General features: G+C 51.5%; 2 protein-coding genes across 2 annotated transcripts; one reads left to right on the top strand and one right to left on the bottom strand.

Annotated features, from left to right (window-relative positions):
- Window positions 1-1,110: 1,110 nt before the first annotated feature.
- TAF10 (TATA-box binding protein associated factor 10) lies at window positions 1,111-2,405 on the top strand. The gene is made up of 5 exons (XM_084773712.1): window positions 1,111-1,390; window positions 1,483-1,637; window positions 1,810-1,874; window positions 1,966-2,080; window positions 2,235-2,405. The coding sequence occupies exons 1-5, from the start codon at window positions 1,159-1,161 to the stop codon at window positions 2,322-2,324; spliced, it is 657 nt and encodes a 218-aa protein (XP_084629838.1). The 5' UTR covers window positions 1,111-1,158; the 3' UTR covers window positions 2,325-2,405.
- On the bottom strand, window positions 2,374-9,102 carry ILK (integrin linked kinase). Its single transcript, XM_084773657.1, has 13 exons — window positions 8,975-9,102; window positions 8,454-8,590; window positions 5,038-5,203; window positions 4,777-4,872; window positions 4,570-4,666; window positions 4,397-4,480; window positions 4,211-4,296; window positions 3,792-3,901; window positions 3,567-3,694; window positions 3,367-3,488; window positions 3,178-3,277; window positions 2,938-3,068; window positions 2,374-2,762 (listed from the first exon to the last, which is right to left on the bottom strand). Exons 2-13 carry the CDS (start codon window positions 8,540-8,542, stop codon window positions 2,613-2,615), a joined length of 1,359 nt encoding a protein of 452 aa, XP_084629783.1. The 5' UTR covers window positions 8,543-8,590; window positions 8,975-9,102; the 3' UTR covers window positions 2,374-2,612.
- Between the last annotated feature and the right edge of the window lie 26 nt (window positions 9,103-9,128).

Below are 9,128 nucleotides of genomic sequence, written 5' to 3'. Positions count from 1 at the left end.
CCTCTTTCAAACAAGCCACAAACCTTAGCTCTTAACTCTCTCTCTCTCTCTTTTTTTAACCCCCTTACTAACTTCAACAAGTTTTACTGACTTTACCTCTCAAATATATCTTTATCAGCACTCAGGAGCCAGAGGCAGGCTAGTCTCTGTGAGTTTTGAGGCCATCCTGGCATACTTAGAGAGTTCCAGGCAAGCCAGGGCTACATAATGAGACCATGCCTCAAATACACACACGAGTTCCAGGCAAGCCAAGACTACATAGTGAGACCATGCCTCAAACACACTCCCCCCCCCCCCATTAGCTTTGAGCCCATGCCCTTTTCCCTCTAAACTGTCTAAGTCATCTCCCAGACCAAGCAGTATATTGAGTTGTACAAACCCTTCAAAGATTACTTGGTAAAAGTTGGGGCATCAAAACCTGCCTTCAAAACCAAGGAGTAAATGTTAATCTCTGACACTTGGAATTAAGCAGCTAGTGTTAGTTTTCTTCCTTGCACTGCACCTACATGTAGCTAAGAAACAACTGTACAGTGTTGAAATTGCCAGTTTGTTTGTCTTCCTTTCCCAGATCGTTGATGCTAGTGAACTAGGACCTTATTCTACTTGTATTCTTAGGTCCCAGCCCCAGGAGTTGGCAAATAGAAATTAAATACATGACTGTCAAATGGGCTTTCACATGTGCCTTTGGCATGTTATTTCTTCAGGGTGAAACACCCATCTCTCCATTTACAGCAGCACATTCCTAGAACGGTTGTTGGTGGGCGAGACACTCACCAAATCTACTACGATCCTTTAAGGCTGAGTAAGGGAACTACAAAGAACGAGTGACAGGAGACCGCTAATGGAGAAGTGTCTGACCAATGAGTCCCCAAGCAAAGTCTGCACCCGGGTGAAGTGTACGGAATCCTAGATGCTCTGAGGCCCCACCCAAGGAGGCTGAGCCGCAGGGTGGCGGCCACACCTCTCATAGCTCGCCTCCGCCTAGCAGTCTACACCTAATCCGCCCAAAGCCAACCAAAGGTCGTCGGCAACAGGTTTCAGAACTGCGCTAGCCGAGGGCCCGCCCACAGTGGTGGGCGGGGACTCGACGTCACTCGGCATGCGCCTGGGCGAGCGGAAGCGGAAGCGTCTCTGTTCGCCGCCTCTCCCACCGGCCCCATGAGCTGCAGCGGCTCCGGCGCGGACCCCGAGGCGGCACAGGCCGGCGCCGCCTCGGTCGCGGGTCCCGCGCCCCCGGTGTCGGCTCCCGCTGCGCTGCCCACCAGCACGGCCGCGGAGAGCAAGGCCAGTCCCGCGGGGACGGCAGGGGGCCCCGGGGCTGGAGCCGCCACTGCGGGCGCGGGCCCCGTCGCGGCGCGGGCCGGGGAGCCGGCGGAGCGGCGAGGGCCGGGTGAGCGCCGGGCTGGGTGAGGGAGGGGGAGTCGCGGACTGGGCGCCGCGGAAACCCTGCGCCTCTCACCGCCGTTGTTGATTCTCCTTCAGCTTCGGTGGCGGCGGGCGGCGCGGCACCCCCTGAGGGGGCAATGTCTAACGGGGTTTACGCCCTGCCAAGCGCGGCCAATGGAGAAGTGAAGCCCGTAGTGTCCAGCACACCTTTGGTGGACTTCTTGATGCAGCTGGAGGACTACACGCCTACGGTGGGCTTCCCGCCCGAACTAGGGCTTCTGGCTCTGGTTCGATACGATGCCATTCAACCAAACCTTCGTGCTTTCAAGCGTCCTCTTTGCTACACCGCTAGCTCTTTTTATTCCTCCTTCCCATCCGGCGCATCGGGGGACAGAGGTAATACTGTTTAATTTGATTTCTCAGATCCCAGATGCAGTGACTGGTTACTACCTGAACCGTGCTGGCTTTGAAGCTTCCGACCCACGCATGTGAGTAAACTCAGGGCAGGTCAGCCGGTTGAGTGCTGGGTGGAGTTTGCTAAAAAATCTCCTTACCCCTGCTCCCCATTTTCCTCCTTAGAATTCGGCTCATCTCACTAGCTGCCCAGAAATTCATCTCAGATATTGCCAATGATGCCCTACAGCACTGCAAAATGAAAGGCACAGCCTCTGGCAGCTCCCGGAGCAAGAGCAAGGTGTGAAAGGACAGCAGGACAGGCTTAACTTATCCTGAAACCCCTGTGGGGAAGTAGCATCCTAGGGGAGGTACCAGACCTACTCAGGGTCACCTATGAGGGGTTGGAACGGGGGATTATTGCGCTCAGCTGGTGGTCTTCCCTCTTTCCCCAGGACCGCAAGTACACCTTAACCATGGAGGACTTGACCCCAGCCCTCAGCGAGTATGGTATCAATGTGAAGAAGCCGCACTACTTCACCTGAGCCACCCAACCCAGATGTATTTGTCTTTCCCTCTGTCCCCACACCAACCTGTTTTCATAATAAACTTTATTGTGACAGGCAGGGCTGATCCCTCCCATGTTGGGAGACATCATATGGCAAGTGACAAAGCTCTGAACCCAGCCCCATTTGGGGCTACAGTGGTGGGGATGAGCCCCGTAACTGGGGTAGTACCATGATTGGAGACAGGGGAGGCAATCAGCTTTGGGGAAGCACACTTCCCCAGCCATGTTTTGACACCTCTGGAGTTTGGCCAAGGACCTTCCAGCCCTACTTGTCCTGCATCTTCTCCAGGATGGGCACAATCATGTCAAACTTGGGTCGCTTTGCAGGGTCTTCATTCATGCAAATCTTCATGAGCTTACACACATGGGGGGAAATACCGGGTGGGATGGTAGGCCGAAGGCCTTCCAGTGCCACCTGCAAATTACAAGGGACAAGGTGAGCGTCAGAATTTGTGTTTGTTGTATGGGTAAAAGCCTTTGACCCTTGAATAGTAAGATTACTCTCTATCTGTATAAGTTGTACAAAAAGAGCTTACCAGTGATTGTCAGCACCACCACCCCTATACAAGTATCTGCAGTTCTAAGCTCACCTTCATTCCAATCTCCATATTAGAGAGGTCAGCAAAGGGCACCTCTCGTGTCACCAGTTCCCACAGAAGCACTGCAAAACTCCACATGTCTGCCGAGCGTCTGTTTGTGTCTTCAGGCTTCTTCTGCAGGGCTGGAAATAATAGGGCTTACTATTTCCAGCTGACTAGCCTGACCAGTCAATGCCTCTTCTGGTACTGAACTGGTTCTTCTCAGTCTCCCAACATGATGCCTTCACCTACCTTCAGGGGCCACCCAGGCAGGTGCATACATGCGCCCAGGGCACTGGAAAGAAAACTTGACATCAGCCATGCTGATTCGGGCAGTCATGTCTTCATCGATCTGAGGAAGAGAAGTTAAGTTCAAAAAGGTGGGTCCTATTCTAGGCAAACAGAGGGCTTTAGGGACCAGAAGTGCACTTGTGGCCTCACCATTACACTACGGCTGTTGAGTGCATGCCGAGGTATGAGAGGCTCTAGTGTGTGGAGAAAAGCCATGCCTCTTGCCATGTCCAAAGCAAACTTGACAGCTTGGCTCTGGTCCACGACGAAATCTAACAGGACACAAGAATCAGTAGTTTAGAGTCTACCCTCCCTGTTCTAGTCCCTCCCAAGAAGACCAGCATCCTTACTGGTGCCTTCATGCAGTACATTGTAGAGAGATCCATATGGCATCCAGTGTGTGATGAGGGTGGGGTGGGGAGCTGGTGGAGACTGGCAAGCACCTAGCACTGGAAGCACGTTGGGATGTGAGAAAATCCTGGGAGAAGGAGAGACTAGTAAGACTCAACAGAATTTCCCTTTTCAGTATTATTTGGCGTTCTTGGAAACAACAGCTTGCACTTTTGCTATCCCACCTGAGCCGGGGACACTCCTCGTTGAAATCCCTGCTTTTTCTTGTACTCCAGTCTCGAACCTTCAGCACCTTCACAACAATGTCATTGCCCTGCCAGCGGCCTTTCCATAGCTGAAGGACAAGTAGAGGTTAGGAGGCATTAGCTCAGGCTATACCATTTCTTTTCTACTAACTGGAAGAAAACCTTAATTAAGAATACTGAATGGGCCAGGCAGGCATGGTGGCGCTTGCCTTTAATCCCAGCATTCAGGAGGCAGAGTCTGAGTTCGAGGCCAGCCTGGTCTACAGAGTGAGTTAGGACAGGAAGGGCTACACAGAGAAACCTTGCCTTGAATAACCATTAAAAAAAAAAAACCCAAAGAATACAGAGTGGGCAGTTTGTGGCTGTTAGGGAGAGCAAGAAGGGCAGGGAGGCATCACCTCTCCAGAATGATTCTCGTTGAGCTTTGCCAGAAAGTTGAGCTGTTTGAAGTCAATACCGGAGTGTTTGTTCAGGGTCCCATTTCCTGAGAATATGGGCAGGTCAGGTACCCAGTTTTACTCTAATACATCCCCAATAGCCTAAGATTCTGTATTACAACCCCTTCCCCCACAGTAGTGACTCACGGGGCCGAGTGCGAGTGGTCCCCTTCCAGAACGTGTCCTTGTATGGAATACGGTTGAGATTCTGGCCCATCTTCTCTGCCCGTTCTGGGGACGAAGAACAAACAGTCTTAGGATAATTGTGCTATGGAGGAAAGATGGGACTAGAGAATACAAGCTAGGGGCAGGGAAAGAACCTCGGAGAAGCTCTCTAAGGGGTGCCTTGGCTTTGTCCATAGGCATCTCTCCATACTTGTTACAGATGCTTACAAGAGCCCCGTTGGCCACCAGGTCCTGAAAAGAAAAGATGACTGATTGTTCAGGGAGCCCGTTACTGTGAGTCGCAAGCATGCATGAGCACAGATGCAGCACACAATTCCTAGGACTTGGGTCTGAGTACTTACCTCTGCCACCTGGTCTTGGCCCCAGAAACACGCATAGTGAAGGGGCACATTGCCATGCTCATTCACCGCGTTGATGTCAGCCTTGTATTGCAGCAGCTGCACCCCATGGCCAAGAAAGGAAAAAGGCACAGTCAGTCCCAAGTGAGAGTCTTGTGTCCAGCCATGTGGAAAGGAAGGACAGCACACACTCCCCACGTGACTGCCTGTTAGTGACTTGATAGTGTGTGTGTGAGCTGTGGGTGGTGGAGAGTCTGCCCATACCTTCTGGACAATGTCACGATGTCCGTGACTGGCTGCCAGGTGCAGGGGGGTATCATCCCCACGATTCATCACATTGATCCGGGCTCCTCGCATGATCAGCATTTCAACCACTGCAGAGCGGCCTTCTCGGCAGGCCCAGTGCAAGGGGGAGAAGCCATGGTCATCCCTTTGAGAAAAGGGCACAGACACTAAGCTGGAGTTGCGAGGGGACAAAGGCTTTGATTCACCGGGGAACAGTCTATATTCACTGAGAAGGTTGGTCTCTAGTACTTAGGTCTTACTCATGTTGGCAGTTTCTGAAGTTTAGTTCAGATTTTCCCTTGAGCTTCACACCCGAACAATCCCCTAGATATCCCAACAGCGGTACGGTGTATGGCTTTAATGACCACTTCCCATGACCCCCTCCCTAACAGTTGCACTGTTAGGTGGGGTCCTCTAGCTTCCCTGGTTCCTGTCTTCCCTTTTTTGACAGTGCTAGGAATCAAACCTAGACCCTCTCAATGCTTGACACACGCTGTACCCCTAAGCTTTATCTCCAGCTTTACTGTCATACATCCGTCGTTAGTAATGCCTGTAGTCCCGGTTCCACTGCCGTTGGTGCATCTCCTGCCTGTATGTGGAGTCACACTGACTGGCCTGTAGGAATGTGTTTGTGTGAGCTGTCTGGCCTGTTAGATCACTTACTTGAGGACAGGGCTGCAGGTTCACAGGGGACAGGGGCGTACTAAAGACAGGCCATAGCTCAGGAGAGGGGACAAGCTTACGATTTGGCTCTGGCATTGAAACTAACATCTAAAAATGGAATGGAATTTAAATATTTTGGAGGGATATAATGACAAGGAAACATGCTTTTGATTACTGATGAGGCAAACAACCACACAAAACAGGATTTTCTTACTTACCAACCCAGAACACAAAAAGGTAAATAGAAGCTTTAGAATAAAAAATATATCTGATTTGCATTTTCATTCCCTAAGGACATGTATTTTATAAAGAGAAGTGTACAAACAGAACAATTGGGTGGGCTGGGTAAAACTGACAGCCTGGAGCCATAAAAGGAAATTCCCTCCAGTCCTGGGATGCAGATCTCAGGGGCGGAACAAGGGGCGGGTCTGTGGTCTAGGCCAGCAGCCTCCAGATGCCTTAGTGCTGTGGTCACTTCCTGTGGGGGGGGGGAATGGAGGAGGGGCCTTGAACTGATCCTGGCTTGGTCACCCAGAATCCCCCAACAGCTGAAGGAGGTTGAAGCTTTTAATAACTGCTCCTCCAGTTTGCCAAGCTCTGTTAACACAAATCAGCAAAGGCTTTCCCAGGATGTGAGTATATCTCTTGCTGTGAGCTATGTCTTCTGACCCAACAGCCTCCAGCAGTCTGTGGCCTCAGAGTAAGCCCAAGTTTGAGGACAAATGCACAGGGCCTGATTTCTATCTCAAGGAAGCCTGCAGGGAGGTAACCACCCCAGCACCACGCCCTGTCCCCTTGAGCCACCAAAAATTTCTGGTTTCGCTAATGATACCCCTTCACCTTTTGACGGCAAGGACTCTTCCAAGTGCCACGCCCACTGAACGACAGCCTTTACCATACAAACAGATGACAGCTTAGTTCCCAGAGCACACCAGTTATGTGAAAAAGTGAAACAAATAACTTTGAATAATACAGAGAAGTAACATACAGACAGACTACTGGGAGCTGGTGAAGCCTGGCATAGGTGGTCCTCTCCAACCTAGCACTCATCCCCAAACACAGTGGCAACAAACGGAAACCCCAGCACTCAGAAGGACAGAAAGCTGGGGGCCATTCTGAACTACACGATGCTCTGGCTGCTAAGATAAAGCACAGCTACCAACCCAACTCTCCCAACGCCACTTTTCTTGCTTTCCTGTATCAGCCAACATTTTAGAAAGTTCTCCTCACCTCCCATTTACTTTTCTCCCTGTCAGAAACCTGCCATCTCTAGGGTGGTGATGATGTCTGATTCAAGGGCTCCAGTACCCACAAGTGTTCTTTATTTGAAGGAATCCAGTGTAATGCAGTTTCCTGTTAACTTCTCTGAAATAATATTCACAAAGATCAAATATTCAAATATATTCTAAATGTAAGCTAAATAAAGGCTTGCTTTTTTTTTTTTTTTTTTTTTTTTTTTTTTTTTTTTTTGGAGACAGGGTTTTTCTGTGCAGCCTTGGCTGTCCTGGACCTGCTTTGTAGACCAGGCTGGCCTCAAACTCACAGAGGCCGGGTGGTGGTGGCGCACACCTTTAATCCCAGCACTTGGGAGGCAGAGGCAGGCGGATCGCTGTGAGTTCTAGGCCAGCCTGGTCTATAAAGTGAGTCCAGGACAGTCAAGGCTACACAGAGAAACCCTGTCTTGAAAAAAACAAAACAAAACAAAAAACCTCACAGAGATCCGCCTGCCTCTGCCTCCCCAGTGCTGGGATTACAGGCGTGCACCACCACGCCCAGCTAAATGGAGACTTATAAGATGTTCATTCATGTTCTTTTAACTTCTCAGTATCCTATGGTACAACTGACTACTCTCCTTCCATTAAAACATTCATTCCTAATCTTAATCCATTTCCCTATTTCCCTTTTAGATGGTTGCTCCCTGTCAGTCGGCTTCTCATCCTCTTCCTTTATTTTCTACTCTTCTGAGGTACTAATTTTCACACTATAGAATCTTCAGGTACCATTTAAATGCTAATTTGTGGTATCTAGGTCTCCCAACCAGACCTCTCCTGAACTTCAAATCTACATAACCAACAACCTGACACACATTTCCACAACACTGCTGTGCCACCATAACTGTACTAAGTCCAGAATGGAACACCAGCAACTGCCAAGTATTCAATTACCTAAACCTCCTGAACCTCATGTCTTCTTTGACTCCCCTCACTTCCCATACCAAGTCAGTTACCTCATCCCTATGACTTCGGGGATCTCACCACTTCTGGTTTCTTGCCTGTCCCAATTCTAGAGTCAAACACATCACTTCAAAGCATTTGCACTGAGGGTGACACTTGACAAATGGGTAGCCTCATCGCTACACTGCTTCAGAACTTTGCTTACAGACTTCCGCTGTCCTTTTCCACTTCTACCGCAACATTCTAGGGATCAGAAACCTCTCCACCAACCACATGTAACCCCAGACTACTTTCTGGCACTAGGGCCTTCCTTTGACATGAGTTCATAAAGGCTGCAAAAGCTCCCCAGAGCCAGACTGTGAAATGTAGTTAAAAAACAAAAAACAAACTCAGCTCAGACACAGCTTCCTCTGTGCACAACCCTCCTCCATCAACAGGCTTTGCTTACTACTCCTTACAATGGATAGCAAAATCAGCCGCCCCCGCCCGACAGGAGCACCCCAAGTAGCGGAGAGCGGATTTCTAGCCGTCCTCTCACTCGCCAGCGCTTCAGCTCACCCCTGATTGAGGTCGTTCTCTGTGTTGTCCAGCCACAAGCGCACCGCCACCGCGTTGCCCTCCCGGCACTGAGTGAAAATGTCGTCCATAGCGGCGTCCCGGTACTGAGACCCCCGGACTGGGGAAGCCTGGGGGTACTGCGGGAGAGCAGGGACGAGAATGAGCCTAGCCCTGTTCTCTGCAGGACAGTTGTCTGTGCTGGGATTGGGGGACTAAGCGTCGCGGGAGGGACAGTGGTTGTCTGTGAAGGACTTCAGGCAGCGGGGCGACCCCCGGAAGCAAGGGACTGGCGGGTCTGGCCGTGCATGGGAGACTCTACTAGTCTGAGCGGGTGTCAGCAGGCACGGAGTCCCGCACCGCGAGCACGGCTCCGGGGGGAAGGGAGGGGTTCAAGCTGCAAACACCCGGGGGAGGGGACAGGGGTCCTTCCCAGGTGGTCCTGGCTCAGAATGGCTGCAAAGCTCGCAGAGACCGGCTTTGCATGGCCAGCATGGGCAGGGCGCGGAGCTACCCGCACTCACCGGGACTCGGGCCGCAGGCGCCTTCTCCGGGGAACTCCCGTCCGGCCGCGCCCGCCGCCCGGCCCCGCCCCGCCCCAGCCTTCTCCGGCCAGCGCGGGCCGCCGTCCCTCCCTTCCGACCTCCCACTGCCTCTCTAGCTCGCCAGCGGCTGCAC

The sequence above is a fragment of the Acomys minous genome (genome assembly GCF_964271855.1).
Source record: "Acomys minous genome assembly, chromosome: 2".
Taxonomy (NCBI): Eukaryota; Metazoa; Chordata; class Mammalia; order Rodentia; family Muridae; genus Acomys; species Acomys minous.
Note: the sequence above shows the minus strand (reverse complement) of the source record. Positions and strands in the feature narration are given on the sequence as shown.

What these genes read in the sequence shown, in the direction of transcription:
- TAF10 (XM_084773712.1), top strand. Translation starts at nt 1,159, where the DNA reads ATGAGCTGCAGCGGCTCCGGCGCGGACCCCGAGGCGGCACAGGCCGGC. An exon ending in GAAGCTTCCGACCCACGCAT is followed by an intron (nt 1,875 to 1,965) that starts GTGAGTAAACTC and finishes TTTCCTCCTTAG; the next exon opens with AATTCGGCTCATCTCACTAG. An exon ending in GCTCCCGGAGCAAGAGCAAG is followed by an intron (nt 2,081 to 2,234) that starts GTGTGAAAGGAC and finishes CTCTTTCCCCAG; the next exon opens with GACCGCAAGTACACCTTAAC.
- ILK (XM_084773657.1), bottom strand. Translation starts at nt 8,542, where the DNA reads ATGGACGACATTTTCACTCAGTGCCGGGAGGGCAACGCGGTGGCGGTG. An exon ending in ATCGTGACATTGTCCAGAAG is followed by an intron (nt 4,873 to 5,037) that starts GTATGGGCAGAC and finishes CATGGGGTGCAG; the next exon opens with CTGCTGCAATACAAGGCTGA. An exon ending in TGTACTGCATGAAGGCACCA is followed by an intron (nt 3,489 to 3,566) that starts GTAAGGATGCTG and finishes GTGTCCTGTTAG; the next exon opens with ATTTCGTCGTGGACCAGAGC.